Here is a 17679-nt window from a genome sequence, read left to right as displayed (position 1 = left end):
AAAGTCTCTTTACAGAACTGATAAATTCCCCACACACCAAAGGAGAAAGCACAAGCACGGTTTTATCCCTAGATATTGCAGGTGCCATGTTAAGGTCAGTGCTGTTCATGTATTCAAGTTTTTTTGCAGCATTCACATAACGTACAGTGGTGCCCCGCAAGACGAATGCCTCGCAAGACGGAAAACCCGCTAGACGAACGTGTTTTCTGTTTTGGAGGTGCTTCGCAAGACGAAAATGTCTTGCGAGTTCCTGCGGGGTTTTTTTTCTTTTCCCCCCCTTTTTCCCAAGCCGCTAAACCGCTTATCAGCTGATGGCTAAGCCGCTTAACAGCTGATCGTTAAGCCGCTTATCAGCTGATCTTTAAGCTGCTTATCAGCTGATCCGCTAAGCCGCTAATACTGTAGCGCTAATCGGCTTGCTTCGCAAGACGAAAAAACCCGCAAGACGAAGAGACTCGCGGAACGGATTCTTTTCGTCTTGCGAGGCACCACTGTAACAGCAAAATGTCAGCCTATGTTTTCTCCCGATTTAATTCAAGTCTGCCCCTTGTCCAGTAAGTAAAAAACCATGTTGCCAATTACCCATTTGCAAATTAAGCCCCTACCCCATATCTTTTTAAAGAAAATCTATACCTTACTTACTAGAACAGAAAACCTCTATGCGGATGTTAATCTTTGCCTTTCTAGTTCTTACTGTATTTACGCAAATGTAATGTGCCATCGAATCTACTGCGCACCACAATTTTAAAAACATTGAAACCAAAAAACTATTTGCTGGTGGCATCAAATTTAATGCGTACCCTAATTTTTGCGACGTAATTTGGCCAAAAAAGTGTGCATTACATTTGAGTAAATACAGTAATCTGCCCTCCCTGCAACCTGCAGTTCACTTCTGCGCATAAAAGCAAGTCAGAACTTGCCCTGATGTCATAAGGATGATTTAACACAGGATAATAATGGAAACAAATCCTTAGGCTCAGTGATGAACAGAACATTAGACTGGTCTCCTACTATGACCATTTTGAGGAAAGCGTCACGGATCTCTTTCTAGCCTCATGACCTAACATTCACCAGGGCAGAAAGGAAGTATGAGAAGGATCACAAAATACTTTTTACCTCCTTTAATTTGGAACACTTCTTAAGGATACACCTTCAAATACAGTTAACAAATGGTTACATTTCTGAATTTGGTAGACAGGAGAATTTTACATCCACAGTTTCACAGGACACCAGAGGCTTGGTTCATTGGAATGTAGTATTCCAGACACTCATTTGGAATTTAAAGGCTTAACTAATTTTTTTCTTAAGGGACTATATTTATAGATGACTTGCCTGCCTCCTACCCTTATTCTTATCCAAACCATGCTTTAAGAGGTTGTATAGCAATGGCACAGGAGTCAAGTAAAGAAGATGTTAACAGGTTAGACATGCTGCAAGAACTTATTTTGCACATATTAAGACTGTACAAGTATACAGAACAGAGCTAAAACTTGCAGGCTTTTTCTCTTAAATTCTGCACACAGCCCCTTTCTCAAGAGTTACTGTATTATATTCCCTGTTTGTAGTAGCTAAGGCTCAGTGCGTAACCCTGAAAGCCAATGGTACAAATTAAGCAAGAGAGCCAGGACCTAAGGTCAGGTGGGCACAACTTTCCCTTTTAAAAAAGAAGGGGGGGAGCTTAATTATAGAAGAAATTATGTCCACAATTAAATCATTTACTTTCACTGAGGATTTCCCGGCACTGAACAAAAGTATTTTCCCTTTTCTAAATTATTTGGACGGCTTCTTTAATTCATCCTGTGTGTATCTTGGGTTCTAGGTTTGAGAATTTCTGCATTACACTGTCAATCTTATGTTAATTTAGTTACAACTATGAAAGTTTTAAAATCTAGTACTGCTTATCTATTCCCCTGTCCTCAGGAGCTGAAAACATACTTCCCCTGTTGTCTCTGAAGCCATACTAGGCATCTGGATGGAAAAACTCAGTTAATCAAGCACCTGACCTCGCAAAGTACTGCTCTTCAATGCATAAGCTGTAACGAGTTCAGTAATGGCCTTATTGTGCTACTCTACATGCTATATCGTTCTCTTCCTATTTAACCAGTTTCTAACCACTTTAAGACAAATAGTTAAATAAAACTGACTAGTTGGTGCTTTTCCAAAGATGGCTCACCAGAGAAGGTGGACAGGAGAGTCATTAAATCCATCCTGACTCATACTGAAAAAGATTTAGCAATGTTGAAATGGCAGGAGCAAAACAGGGAGAGTTAGCCTCAGGCATGCTTGAAGAAATAGGAAAACGTCCCCTACAGCCTCTAGGACAGAATTAACAATCCAAAGAAACTTGTCAATGCAGACTAGGTTCTTCTCTCCCAATCCTACTGGTTGCAAATGTTCCTCGCAGCAGTAGGCGTCCCAAGCTTGCCATTTCTTTACTGCTGCAGTATTCCACCCCTCCCATAAACACACACACATACACACAAACAGACTGGATTCCACCACGTGTTTTCTGATTCTGTAGCAATTATGTGGGTGGAACCACACTGAGCAAGAGACTCCCCATAGGAGATAGCTTCCAGCACAACAGAAACCTGCAGAACAGCCAAAGTGACTGATTACTTCTGGCCCCAAGTGGTTAAGTCTGGAATGGGACCCTTGGCAGGAGCAGGGTGGGGGCAAGGAACTCTGGTAATTCCTCCTCTTACACTGATAAAATATGAAGCGGAATTTCAGATCACTAGTTGTTTGGGAAATAATCAGGTAATGGTGAACATGATTATATTAAGGACCATGCTAGGCTCATTCCAGCAAATCAGCTTCATGGAGCAATGGCTGGTCTTTCACTAGCAGGAACAGAAAGGGAAAGGGGAGATGGGCTGCTCTTTGCACCCAAAGCACCTCCCTGCTGAAGGTGATCTGTTCTGCTACAGGAAAAAGCTAGGAATGCAAGGGAGCTGCAGCTCATGGATACAGCACGCCTTGCCCATTTCACACAACCCTTCTTCTAAGATGCACTTTCTAGGAAGTAATACGCTCTTACTGGAAATGCAGGGAATCATGGTTGAGAGAAATCAAAAATACTTTTGATACGTTCGAACCTGCAAATAAGGTTTATTTCATGGTGGCTCTGCCTCAAAGCCTGTTTCCTCCAAATTCTGCAGTACATTCCACCCCTGCCTTCATGCTCAAATGGTTAGATGCAGAGGGCAAATGAGTTGCATGGAGGTCCCACTGATTTACAACGGGGCCAGACCATGATCAGCTTCCAACCCAAAGTCTACAGCAAGGGGAGTCTGCATCTCAAGTGGCATATCCAAGAATGATTCCATTGAAGCTTAACCGCCATTTCAGAATCTTTTTTAAAAGAGCGGCATATTTTACAGCTTCTAAATCTCTGAGTCTGAAAAGCACCTGCTCCACTTTTTGTTGGCGGTGCCTTGAAATCGACATGCTTGTTTTATTAAAGAGTCATAAAAAACCTAATTCCATCCTCTGTCCTTTGTATTCAGATTAAATACTCCCCCAAAACACACACACACACACACACACACACTCTTCGAGGGGAGGAATGGTGGGATATAAGCTCCCTCCCATAAATGAAAAGATCCTAAATTTCAGCTCAACTAGGGCAGGATATCTTTGCCTGCCACCTCTGAAATAAAGGCAACACAAAAAGTGTTGTTTTCAAACTGCTCCTGCAGCCGTTCCAGGGTGCATTTGCCACCCATTCTCTTGCCCCAACAATCTGCAGGGCGAGGCTTTTTAATTCTAGTGGTCGCTTTCCCCCGAAGGCCAAGTCCTCTCTTTCAACAACTTCAGAGCCTTCTCATCTACACTGTCCCCCCCATCCCCTGAACATCCTGTCCCATCACACTTTTCAACAGCAATTGGTCTCCTGCACAACATACGAGATACAATGTGTGCACCGAGCTCAAAAACCCCAAATCCAGTGTCCTGCAGATAAATTCATATTTTAATATAAAATATTCATACAGCACGCTAGACCAGCATCTGCCTAGCCTGCTCTCTCACTCAATACCCCTGGTAGCCCTTCAGTCTTCATTGGGGTGGAGTTCAACAGCTTCGCTCCAAAATATGGTTTGGGGAGAAGGGAAGATTTGATTTGCAGAACTACCTTCACCACAATATTTTGTTTTTAATGGGAAGAGGTGAGAGAAAGAAGAGAGCCGAATTCCAGAGTAGGGGTGGAGGTAAGAGAGGGAGGATAGGGTGGTTATTTTGACAAGTCCAGTCCCCCACTAAAGCCCCCCCCCCCAAGCATCTTGCTCATCTCTCCATCTGACGCTTTTCTGCCTCCAACACAAAGCCATCTCTCCCTTCCAGAAACACAACCTGGATCATTGTTCCCCTGTGTCATCTTCTGCTTCTTTCAGTTAAGAGTTAAATAATAATTATTAAATGTTTTGCTATAAAGATGAGGGTTTTTCTTTAAAAAAAAAAAAAACCAGAAACAAACACAAAACAAAACAAAAAATTTGCAGCCTTAGAGCCCTGCTATGGAGGGTGTCATGTTTCAGGCAGTTGATTAATGTCTGTCAGTTTTGTGTCGTTGAGGATCACACGGATTCTCTCCAGGGAATCTGCCTGCCGGATCCGTTCCAATTGGACCTAGGGGGGAAAATTATTTGGTTCATTATTTCCAGGTTCCCACACCTTAGATCATAAAAATACTGTAAACTGCAATGAAAAACCCGTCAGCCCATACGGATTGTTTTCTGTTGGGCTGCTAAAGCTGATCAATAGGTGGGAAACATTTTTAATGAATGGGAGCACATTTTAATCAGAGGGGAAGAAATTAAAAAGGCTATTTGGGTACTGGGGTGTTACTGTAGCGAGATGATAAAGATGGACTTTCTTTAGTGTATGGTTTAACTAACATAAATCAGTGTAAATTGTTCCACAATTGCTATTATTATTATTATTATATACTCTGTCAGATGAGCTAAGTGACCATAATAATAATCAAGGCAACTAGCTGTCAATTTACTACTATTACTCAGGCATTAGAGCCCACCCAGTCTAGCTTGGGGATTCTGGCGTCTGGAAAATCTCTTCTGAATCTCCCCTTGGTATATTCAGTGCCTCACCAATTGTGCCAGCCACCTTACCTGAAGGGTCTGGGAAAGCTTCACAAAATCTCTCTGCACTTGCTCACTAACATCCAGTTCCGTCTGCAGCCGCTGAGCTTTGTTCTTCTCCTCAAACATCAGCTGCTCCAGGTTTGCCTGAAACAAGTTTTTATTTGTATGAAAGGGCTTATCATTGCACTGTAAGATGGCCCTGATGGTCAGGGGGCATTGGAGTGGCAAATAATGCCCCCCCCTTTTTTTACATGAACACACCCTATTTTCATTAATAGTTACCTTTGCAGCCAACTCCTTCTTCAGCTGCTCCTCAAGGCTGTTTCTCCTTTCCTGCAAGCTTTCCAGCTGTTGGTTTTTCTCCTTCAAGGCGGATTCCAACTGTGAAATCAAGAATAAGTTGCATAAGGTTCAACACTGCCCTTGTCTGGCATTCACCTGCATGAACTGACTGCAAGTTAACTAAATCTTACAATTTCCTGGCCTTTAATAAAACGAGACTGGAAAAGCCTGCAGTCAATGAACACTCTCCTTTATTGAACAGCCCCAGAAAACTTATGACAACTGCAACTCCTGGGCAAGTGACGCCCACCTGCTCTACAGGGGCTGCTGCTACAAGGTGGGCAGAGAGAGGCTGTTTTTCACCAGAGCATGTCAAACATCCCCTAAAGCATTCAGGTGGAAACCTTACCTGCTCCTTCCCTGCTTTTATTCTCTCCAGTTCTGTTTTCAGACTGGAAGCAGCAGCTGTAAGAGAAGAGAGAGACTTTCAGCTCATTAACCAACCTTGTGTTCAGCTCATGCTGGCCAGGTAGGGTCTAAAGTCGCCAACACCACTTTCTCCCTGATGGAATTCCATAAAAGACTGTTTATCATATTTCAATGTGTATGTTCCTGTCTGAGCCTCTAGCTGCTGATTTTTTCCTCTCAATTTATCTTGGCACGGAATATTAGGGCCCTGTCCTCCCTTTCCAAAGGGAAGGAGGCTGAGCAGTGGCAGGTGGCTCCCTCATACCTGTGCTCTGTTCTCAGGAACCTACTAGCTCTCAGGCATAAATATGAAGCATCTTGTCCTGTGACTCTGAGCCTGTGACACAAAGCTCATGCCATCTATCTAAAATCAGTAGAGATAAGAAGTTTCCGTGGGGGGAGGAAAATCTTGTTTATGGATTTATTTTTATTTCCTAATATTTATACCCTGCTTGGTTGCAAAAAAAACAACACAAAAAAACCCAAAACCAACCCCTCAAAGCTGTTTACAAAAAGATAAAATCAATTTTTTAAAAAATCACAACCACTGTTGTGTTGGGCTATGATTAAAGTCTCACACAGACCCTATGGCCACCAATACCTTTGTATGGCAGGCTGAGGACTGGGAAACGGTCCTAGAAAGGGGAGGAGCAGGGAATTCCATAAGCAAGATGGCCAGAGGAGGAGTGCACTTGAGTGTGGAAGAGCCTAGGGAAAGGGGAAGTGTCTGATTGAGGCAGAGGAAATAAGAAGGGGATAATGAGGCAAGTGCTGTGGACAGGCTGCATGCTATGTCTGCTGTCACTAGAGGATTGAACTGGCAACCCTAAGGAGGCAAGGAGGGTCAAGAAGTAGCGGCTAGAGGCAGGATGAGAAAACAAGTACTGAAATTTCCCATATCAATTTCAACTAGCCAGTTATTTGGTTGCAGGATCCCATTTCAAACACTGGACTTATTTCAAGTGGTTTCATTAAAGCACATTGGGCATGACCCTGAAAAAGTTTCTTGGGATGCTCCTCTCAATATGGGGGACGAGAAGTGGAAAACTACCTTTCAAGGCTCTTGAAAGGGTTACCAAGATATTGCAGAGCATTTGTGTAGTTTAGATGCAATGAATGGCACTGATCCTTCTGTGCAACTAGAGGAGCAGTTTCCTTCCAGCTCAGGGTACCTTTCTGCTCTGGTGCTCGGTGCTGCCCTCTCCCTCCAGGCCCAGCACTTGCCCTTTTCTAACCTATTTCCTCTTTGCAATTCTCTATTTCCAGCTGCAGAGTCTCCTCTATGTTCTCTTTCAAACATTGCTCAGCTTGAATCTGCTCTTTCAGGAACAAAATCTCCGCCTTCAGCTTTTCCTCCAGGTGGTCTGCTGCTGTCCGAACACTAATGATGTCTTCCCGATATTTGAGGACCAGGTCGCGGAGTTCCTGAAAGGAAGGTTGACACAGTTCTAGAACAAAGCACTCTCTCTTTCCCATGCCCAGACACAGCCCTAACGTAACAAAATATTTACCACCCTGCCCCCTGTAGAAACCGGTTTTAAAATTAGCAGAAGAGGGAAGTATACACTAAAGAGAGAAACCAACATTAGATTCTCCTCCCCAAAAAGCTGTGTGTCCAAATGCTAGATAATCTCTTTCTGAAAGTCAGCTGGGGGATGGTGGCAGGGTGAGGAAAAAATGTTGAGGAAATAGAGATCCACACTGAGGAACATCTGACACCAAGGTCCCATGGCCTAAAGGCACCAGAGCAGAGTCCTCAAGCAGAGAATGATGTCTCAGCAAAGAGGCACCTGTGTGAGATTCCTAGAGTACAACTGGAAAATGCATACTAGTGAGGAGGGAGCAAGGATCAAGCATGACATTCAGTAGAGAGATGTCACATTTTCTAGAAAATCATCTTATTTCTTTTCACCCTGTAGAGTCAGGGGAGGGAACTGATGGGGGAAGGTGGCATGGCCAATTAGTCAGGTATGGCCAATTAGACTTGGGCTCACCTCTAGGGGATGAAACTTGAGACACATTGTATCTGATAGAGAGAAAGAGATGGATCATTGACACCTTTCAGCAACCCAGGAAGGAGGAAAAGTGAAAAGGTGAGAATCTAGAGAGAGAGATGTCCAACCCACTCCTGGTCAGTGTTAGAAACTGAGATATGAAAGCTAGGAGCTAAATGGCACTCTAAACCAGGTTATGGGCGCAACAACAGAATGTCTAGGCACTCTTTTTATAACAAGAATACAAAGCTGAAAATGAATGAACTGCAGCTAAAATATTATGTTCATTTTTCACATGGTCTAGTCCTTCCCTTGCCCACCCCCCTAATATTCTTAAGAGGGTCTCTTATCCAGTCTTAAGAGAGTAGCTGGAAGTGGGGAGGCAGAAAAAGGTCCTCCTTTCTTTCCACTCTACAGTTTTAATCTGAAATCTTAGGCACAGTACTGCACCCGGAGCTCAAAAACTGCTTGTACTAATGAAACCCCCTGTCACAAAATGTGCCTAGAACTATGGGAGTTTCGAACACTGCTCCTGGTAGACAGAACCATCAAGGGAGGAATTGCAGCCTGAATGCATGGAGGATTTTGGAAATGTGACAGGCAGGTTGCTAATCAATGGGGAAGGTTAGGCCATTGTCCCAGGTACACTGGACTTTTAAAGGAACAGGCATTTATTTCATTGTCACACTTGTGCGCACAGCAAGCTCATTTGTGCATGTGCCCAGAAGTTAAGGTCAACAGGTACTAACCTAACCTCTCACTGGGGCAGAAGTGAGAATCTTTGTGTTTGTGTGGACACAGAGGCACCTGAAACTAACTTGTACATCTTTACTCAACTATCTCCCTGAGCTTTTCATGTTGAGAATAACTTCCAGTCAGTCACCACAAACGTATTCTCCTACCTCTCCAGATTCTGGCAGGATAAAGTCTTCAGCCTGCTGCAAAGAGACATGCAGGCAATGTTTTCCTTGAAGGCTTTCATTGTCTTTCTGGAGTCTCAACAACTCCTCCGAGACATGTTCCCTCGACTGCGTCAGGACAGCCTCCGGTGGAAAAAACACACACAAATATTTCAAAGTCACGGTTTCAAAATCAATGAAGTTGAATCTCCAACATTTTCTAAGCTCATGGAAAGTAAATTGCTGCCTCTCTTTGTGTCAACACCTACTCCAGACTGGAGATAGGAAGTGATTTTAAATCATTTAGGAGTCAGTGGGAATTAAACTGCTGCAGAAAAACACCTTACAGCTAACCAACCAAAGATCAATTGCATCATGGTTTCTCATTCCAACAAGCAGCATATTACCAGAAGCAGTAAAGGATAGATGTGTCTTTTTTTGTCCACAAGGGTGCCCTTGCTCCATTGCAAGGTCAGAGTTCTCAATTACCTCAAAGAGCTTTAATAGCCTTAGAAAAGTTTAACACTGAAAGTAAAATCGATTGCAGCAGACACAATTGAACAATAATTCATACCGACATGATTCCAAAGGTAAACAGACAAAAAGGAATCTTGTTACATGAAGTGAAAAGAAAAATTCAAAACACCCAGTACTAGGATGACAACAACTGTTCTACTGCTCAGAACTGAGTGTGCAAATAAGTATGCATTTGCTGTTTACAAACTTTGCATTCAGCATTCATCAGTAAAACAATTTAATGGTGGGTAACATTATGAAGAAAAATCTACACTGCCAGTCAAGAAAAGGTATTACAAATTCTAAAATCAGAATCTGCACTTACATATGAAAAAGAAGGAAGTTAAAGGCAAAAACCAGTTTATGATAGGCATATTTTGTGCCTGTCTCCTGAATGGAAGACTGACCTACTGGTCAAGACATGGGCAAACACTTCTAGCCTAGTGTCCATTCCTATCACTGTGAAGTTTCTGGGACAGAGCCAGCAACAAACGACACTAGGAAGACACTTTGGACTCATAGCTACCTGAATCCCACCTGTGTAATCCCTAACCCACTTTTCCCACTGTTCTAGTGTGCAGATAGAGTGGGTTCAAAAGCCATGGAAGCAATACAGGCCATTGCTGAATAAGAATAAGCTACCCCAGGACAAGATGGAAGACATAAAACCTCTGCCATCAACCGTCCCCAAGAGACTTTAGGTTGAGCATTTACCACCTTCTGACAAGACAGCCTTTCTGGCCTTTACACTGCAGGCAGAATTCATCATTATTTTATTATTTATTTATTGCATTTGTACCTCACCTTTTTTTCTCCAAGCAGCTCAAGGTAATGCACATGATTCTCTCCCCACCCCCACCCCCGCATTTAATCCCCAAAACAACCCTGTGGGATAGGTTAGTCTGAGAGGCTATGACTCATGTGGGGACTGAACCCTAGTCTCCCAGTATTCTAACCACAACATGCTAGTAGCTCTGTTGGATTCCTCTGCATCTCTCAGGACATGGTCAACTGAGATATCCCTACTCCTCTTATTGCTGCAGTGTCCTCACTGCCCCCTTCCCCTGCCTTCCTTAATATTCCTTAGAAAGTGGCCATCTTGATGGGTTCCCCACCACCATGTGCATATCTGGGCTCCTCCAACAGCTGGATAAGCAGAGAGAACAAGGAAACAGATGCACACCTAGCTTTGCTGTCAGGAGTCAGCCAGGTACAATCTCCTTATTTCTCTCTCTCTCTATATATACATATATGTAGGTGAGGATGGACAGCACTCAAGCTTGTTAACTGCCTGGCATCAACCATTCTTTGCCTTGGAAGGGCAGGCATGTGGATAATTACAAGGCTGTCATTTGGAGTAAAAAGCCATACAGTGACACTATTTATTTATTCAAAACCCCAAGATTATTTTTTTAAAAGTCTGCATTTCTTTTACCATTTGGTCCTGGACATCTCTCCTGGCTTGAGAAAATGCCTGTTGCAGTTCGCTAAGCAGGGCCTCGGACTCCTGAACTCTAACAACAAGCGAGGAGATCTGTTAAAGGGGAGGGGGGAAAGAAGACCTTATCAACCAACACAAATATAACACAAAAAGGAAGAACTATACAAAGTTTTCAGTAGATGGTGTGTTGCCCCTTGCAATGTTTCAGTCAGTATGTTCAAACTAAATTCAGTATTGTTGAAAGGGCCACGGACAGATTGGTGGGGATGTCTATTAGTGCAGGGGTTTCTGGTACATGGTTTCTTATATAGCATGCAACTGAAGTCACCCGAGCAGCTTTCTCAACAGCAGTTGATAAAATTTGGGAGGCCATGATTACATACATTCCATTTGTCTTCCATTTTCTATGTGGAAGATCTTCAAGCTTCTGATCACATATCATTCAAGCATAGATGCATTTGATTCCTTAATTTATATACTGCTTAAAATATTTTTTAAAATCTTTCTGATCAGCGTACAGATAACTGAAACAACAACACAACTTAAAACAAAATATTACGAAAATGCAGAGTGACGTATAAAAATGTGATACAAAGTTACTGGTACATGTAATACAAGTTAATACAAAGTTACTCATATATGTAAATCAATATCTATTCATTTTCCTTCTGACACATTCTCCCTCTCAGCCTCTGGATTCTCACCCAGGGGCAAAACCAACTCTCAGCTCACCTGCAAAAGTCTCACAATGAGAAGAGTTCCTGGAAACAGCAAGCATCATAGCCTCTCACTCTAAACTTGCTTTCTATGGGCAGGCCCAAGGTGGTTGGTATTTCCTCAGGCTGCGCACATATATTTTTCCAGCTATGATCTGGCTACGTAACTTGCACACATCTAAACTTCTCCTTAGGCTATAAAAGTGGCAAAGGAGTCTTGTGGCCCCTTGAAGATTAAAGGTAATATTCAACTAAGTAACCCCTTTGAAATTAATGGACGTAATTTAAGTCATATTCATTAATCTCAATGGGTCTACTCAATGGGTCTATTCTTAGCTGAATACCCCTACAAATTTATTATGGCATAAGGTTTCATGGACTACTGTCTATTTCATCAGAAGCATGCAATGTTATCCAGAGTTATATACATGGTGATGGTGATTTTATCGTTTCTGCCAAAACACAACAACATAGAGAAGTCTGGAAATCCTTTGCTTGTTTTACTCTAATGGTCCCCAGAAGCCTGCCTGTGATACTCTGTAATTAGGGAGTTTCCTTTTCCCCTTAACTATGATATTGTTTTATCATGCATTCTTCCTTTTCTTTTGTCTATATTTTTAAAATATATATATATCAAACTAAAATTCCATGGTTGGTTGATTGTTTTATATCACTGCCATTAAGGGAAGCTGTTTACATAGGGAAATCACACTTATGGGGTTAATCTAGGGCTGGAATAGAAGCATCAGCTTTTCTCCCAAATCTCACACTGTGCAGGTATTAAGCTGGCTCTAAATGCTTGACATTTGAGAGTACAGGGTTAGATGAGGAGAGGTCACTTCTTTCCTCTTCCCTCCTCATACCTTTTTTGCTTATGTGCTGTGTCTTTTTAGACAGCAAACCTATCAACAAGGACTGTTTTGTCTTAATTAATTGTATGTACGCTGCTCTGAGCTTACATAGCAATTAATAGCAACTGAAAATAAATGAAAGCTCTTCAATACCAGTAATTGTTTTTTAAAAACAGTAGTAGTTGCCAATCGTCTCTCCCCCCCCCCCCCATACACACACTTAAAACAGTTCTGCTAAAAGCTTGAACTGTTCTTCCAGGGAACTCTGGGGTTTTACAATGAAAAAGGTTCAGGCCTAGGATACCCTTCTGCAGACTGCTGGTCTTCCTTTAGGATTTTGCTTCTCTCCAGGTTTTCTGTACCTGATTTCCTGAATCTTCAGTGCTTTGTTTCATGTACTCCTCCAGCTCCTGTTTCTCTCGCATGGTTTTTTCTAGTTGGTCATTGGCCTGCCTCAACATCACCTGAAGCTTCTTCACCTATGTGGTTAGGACAAGAGCACACCATAAATTACCTTTCTTCTAAAAGAGGGTGGGGTGAGGACAACTGTCCAACAATAGTATCATAGAATTGTAGAGTTGTAAGGAGCCACGAGGGCCATCTAGTCCAACCCCTGCAATGCAGGAATCTTTTGCCCAACATGGGGCTCAAATCCACAACCCTCCGAGTAAGAGTCTCATGCTCTACCAACTGAGCTATCCCAGTAGGTCAGCATTCACTGACCTCATGTTCTCTAGATGCTCTGAACTTACAACTGCCTTGGCCAATGAAAGTTGTAGTTCGAAACATCTGGAGGGATCAAGACTGCCGTAGATTAAAAACACACACCATGAATTAATGTTTGCACTCTTGATGAGAGAGTGGCTGTGACCAAAGGCCTCCTTGTATAGGATGCAACCTTTCCCAACACTGCAGCAACTGATTCATTGCAAAGAATTCTTTTCCTAACTGTAATCAAAATTCTTTTCCTAACTGTAATCAAAATGTTGTACAACTTGCCTTTTCTTCTCTGCAAAAAAAATCAAAAGCTTTCTGTAAAGACTGCAAAAATCAAGTATGCCAAGTTTTCTAGATGTAGGTGTAGCTATGCACAAAAAAGCTGAAGTATAACATATTTTAAATGTGAAGAAGAGTTTGAACTTTTGGACACGAGAGACTCTGAAAAATCTGGTAGCAGTTACCGTAATCTGTCTGTCAGAGGGGCTTGTCTACATGATCAATGAACCAAGGGCAGCCTTCTCCAACCTGGTGCCCTCCAGATGGGTTGGGCTGATGGCAGTTGCAGTCCAAAACATCTAGAGGGCACCAGGTTGGCAAAAAGGCTGCCCTGGGTTAACAACCCCCAAACTCTTTTCAACCTCCAATTTTAACTCAAGGGGTGAATCAGAGGCTGAAATGAGTTGAAAGAGAGGAAAGGAGCCCCTGCACAAACTCAGGGGCTCTTGACTCACCTCTCATGCAAACAATAGCGGAGTTGTTATCACTGATGTGCAGAGGTAGGTGGAGTGCAGAGTTCCCTGCAGCCACAAGTGACCTGTGAATTAATTATACGAGAAAGTGAGTGCTGCATTGTGACTGGGTGTACTGTAGACCTCCTTGATCACGTGGAGAAGGGATCCCTGCATTGAAGGGGGTTGAACTAGTTGATCCTATGGGTCCCTAACAACTCTACGATTGTCAATCCAGGAAACCATCCCCGAGTCAACAAACTCTAAAATTCAACCTCAGCCAACCCTAATCTTGCAAACAAGGTCTCTACATCAGAGATTGGGAACCTACAGCTATTATAGAATTCCAAATGGACTCCAGTTCCCAACAGACCCAGCCAATAGGGCCAGTGCTGCTTCTAAAGCCCAATAATACCAGAGGGTTGGTTGCAGGCTCCCCACTTCTAGAAATGTGAATATCAGAAGAATATTGACTGAAAGTACAGGTTGAGTCATGCTTCATTTGTGAATTGCCTAGCCCTAAACCATCCAAACTTTATGTTTTGCACAAACAGCAAAGAGGTTTTTATTACAACTGCTTTGACACTGGTAACACTTGCAATAGGAAGGAAGATTCCCTTTCCTCCACCACCCTGGTGTGTGTTGCAACTCTGCCAAAATAGTAAAACTGATGGCGCTTACGCACAGAAGGGAAGGGGCAAGACAACTCTATGTGAGACATTTTAATAATAAAGTAATACAGTACAGAAGTTCTTGTTCTGCAACACATTTTTAGCAGGAGCAGTCTTTGAACTGCACAAGGCCCAAAGGCCACAACACTCACTCCACCCACCAGATCACACCTGCCTGAGCCCAGATGCAGCCAAAGGCCTCCTTTACTCTCCTCTCCCTGCTATGAGTAGCAACAGAAGATTCAGAAGCCTGATGCACGTCAGCTGCTCATTCACATTTGCCTGTTCTTGACTTGTGCATGGGAATCAGCAGCTGAGATGCAGAACAGGAAGAGCTCCACAGCTTTGCGGCTACCACAGAAGAGAAGGTGGTTAGACCTTATCAGATGGGCAATATGCAGGGAGCAGAGGTCCCAGGTGTTGGGGACTCAGCTGGGACTAGACTGAGCCTTTGAGAAACCAGCTGCCTCCCGTTTTAATTTAGTGCAGCGTCCCCCAACCTGGTGCCCTCCAGATGTTTTGAACTACAACACCCATCAGCCCCAGCCACCACAGCCATGCTGACTAGGGCCCATACTGAACCTCTAGAGTACAGCAGGTTGGTTTAGTGGATGGGCGGGTTCAGACTCAAATAAAGATGCATCTATTGATTCCCGCCTTTCAGATAAGAAACCACAACTCAAGAAACACTCATGATCCAAGAGATATACTAGTCACATCTTGAACTGAGACTCAAAGGTCACTGTTTGTGAGATATTTCGAATGTCCAGTGATAATGGCAATCTTATCAGATCTTTCCGGGAGGGAGGATTCTAAGTTTTTAACCTGAAGGTTGAATAAGGAAATAGATCAACACAGGTGGGGTTTCTCCCTTAAAATGCCAATTGATTATAGAAGAGAAATGCTGATCATGTGCTCTGCTGACTTAGCTAGGGAGTTGTTAATGTATATATTTTTACTGTTTTGAGGGGGGTGGGAACCAGATACAACAAAGGAAGAAAATTCTTACAGAAAGAATACCAAGCTTGCAAGTAAACTCACAAGTAAAAAACACACCACACACATAACCCATTGAGCTTCCTGTCCTTCCCCAGCAATACATGTACACTAAAATGTCAGAGTGAAGGCACATAAGAAAGTACCCATATAACACCAGGTAAACTAAGAAAATGCTGTGTGTAAGAGACAAAATAAAAGGAAAAAAAACTATGAACAACTGGTAAGTAGAAAGAGCCTAACAAGAACTTGAGCAAGAGTGAAACATTCAGCCACAAAGCAATGAAGTTAAGCATTTCAGATCTTTGTATAATGTAACTGAGGAAGTGGATTATTGATTTCATTATTAACACAGCTGATAAAAGAATACTGCTAGGGAGCTGTTAGATACGTCAGATTTAACAAAGTTGAAGCAGATGCAGAAGACAATGTAGAAGATAAAGAGTGAGAAAGGATGGTTTCCTAATTTCATACAGCCCATGGCCTAATTTTACAGAGGTGGGGAGCCAGGAGGAAGATGACGACAGGAGAGGAAGAAAGGCTGGACAGATGGAGCCATGTGGAAGGAGAAAAGATCACTTGGCAAGCAATCAGTTCAGATCGCTGGCAAAAGTGATCTGTCCTTCCCTGAGGAGCCCACTGGAGGGGAAGGTGCGGGGGAAGGACGATGGCAGAAAAAGAATAAGAGTCTGACCCCCTTCTACTTTTGCTTCTGCCCAACACCAACCCAGGGTGCAGCCCCTAACACATTACTACTGCAAAGGGATGTGGATGTGGCCCTCAAAAGAAAGTGGTTTCCTACCCTGAAAGCAAATTATACTTTACAAGAAAAGAAGCAATTCTGGGAACCACAGAAACCCACCCCGCAAGTGTTAACATTTCTTCCCCTTTATACTGAAGTATAGTAATAGTTCTATGTGAAAATTTTACTTCTGTCTGACGCTCCAGGAATCATTTTATTTTCTCATTTCAAAGGTTGAAGGCTGGCCAGCTTCACTTCTGCCAACGTCCATGCAGCCGAGAGCTATGCTGCCCTGTAAGTACTCAGTGAACTGGTAGCAACTTCTAAGCATCAAGACCCTTTTGCATGGAAGAAAGCAACCTTGGACCCACCTGATCCCTGGTTTCTGCCTCCTGGATCTGGATTCCTTGCAACTGTTTCTCATAATTGGAACACATATCGCAACGCCGGCCCAGCTTGTTCCCAGCGTTTTGCACCTGGAGAACATAAAATTAATCATTTGCCATAGAAGCTGCAGAAACTCTGTAAAAACAATGCCAAAGTATCACAGAAGACTGCACTGTGATGGCAGCTGCAGCAAGTGCTGGTGGAGGTTTAAGGATTCTGGGCAGGGCAGAGAAGTTTTTTGTACTTGGTGGATGCACCATCCTCCACAGCAGCAATCTTCAGGAGGGAGGAAGATGGTGGATACAAAACTTACCTCTTTCTGAAGGAGATTCCACTCGGTTTCACTAACTAATCTGTAACCGCTAGGAGATACGTAAGCGTTCTCAACACTCTGTGTGATGCTGGAGAGCAGGGATGCGGTCTCCTCCTGCTCTGGTGTCATCGCTGTGATTGCTTTCTCCTGGTCTTTGGTTAACATAAACCCACTGGGCATTTGCAGAGAGCCAAGGGAGGCCGTGTCAAAGTTCTCTGACATAGAGTCCGCCCCAACTAAGGGTCCAAAGTCAGACTCATCAAGATTCCCAGCCGATTTGGCTTTGTTGTTGTAGCCCAGAGTTTTGGCCTGCAAGGATCCTGATGTTCCCAAGCTGTCCGTTGACTGTGCCCTCCGCAGCCCCTCTTTGAACATGTCGTTGTCTGACTTGAGAGATTCTCCCGAAGACAGCAGGGCATCGGTGTCGAGTGAGTGGACTGAACCGTGAGTACTGTTTATATGCACCTATAATTTAAAGAGAGATAAAAAACACTTAGGCAGTGCTTACAGCTGAGAAGAGAAGAAGCTGCCTTATACCAAGACCCAATCCTGTCTACTCTGACTGGCACCTTTCCTCAAATTTCTTTGCAATGTTTGGGACTTCTTCATTCAGAGGAAAGGCAAGTAAGATAGAAGTTTATAAAGTTTTGAAGCATGGAGAGAGCAGATAGAGAAAAGCTTTCTTCCCTCTCTCATAACACTAGAAATCATGGACATTCAATGAAGCTGAATCTTGGAAGACTCAGGACAGACAAAAGGAAGCCCATCTTCATGCAGCACACAGTGAAACTATGGAATCTGCTCCCATGAGAGGCAGGGATGGCCACCAACCTGGATGGTTTTAAAAGACGAC

The 17679-nt window shown here is 43.1% G+C and overlaps 1 protein-coding gene across 3 annotated transcripts in view; it reads right to left on the bottom strand.

The window, feature by feature from the left end:
* Positions 1–1106: 1106 nt before the first annotated feature.
* RABEP1 (rabaptin, RAB GTPase binding effector protein 1) overlaps positions 1107–17679 on the bottom strand; it is a 54444-nt gene continuing 37871 nt past the window's right edge. For all 3 annotated transcript variants that reach the window (XM_080982887.1, XM_080982888.1, XM_080982889.1), the window contains 10 exons: positions 16827–17291; positions 16498–16602; positions 12632–12748; positions 10697–10795; positions 8749–8889; positions 7088–7277; positions 5794–5849; positions 5385–5483; positions 5130–5246; positions 1107–4629 (listed from right to left, as the gene is read on the bottom strand). In XM_080982887.1, the coding sequence (XP_080839013.1) occupies positions 4528–4629; positions 5130–5246; positions 5385–5483; positions 5794–5849; positions 7088–7277; positions 8749–8889; positions 10697–10795; positions 12632–12748; positions 16498–16602; positions 16827–17291 (1491 nt within the window). In that variant the 3' untranslated portion in view covers positions 1107–4527. The remainder of the gene's footprint in view (positions 4630–5129; positions 5247–5384; positions 5484–5793; positions 5850–7087; positions 7278–8748; positions 8890–10696; positions 10796–12631; positions 12749–16497; positions 16603–16826; positions 17292–17679) is intronic.

Source organism: Podarcis pityusensis, assembly GCF_964106645.2.
Source record: "Podarcis pityusensis genome assembly, chromosome: 15".
In the NCBI taxonomy this organism is placed as follows: Eukaryota; Metazoa; Chordata; class Lepidosauria; order Squamata; family Lacertidae; genus Podarcis; species Podarcis pityusensis.
This window is presented reverse-complemented; position numbering and strand designations above follow the sequence as displayed.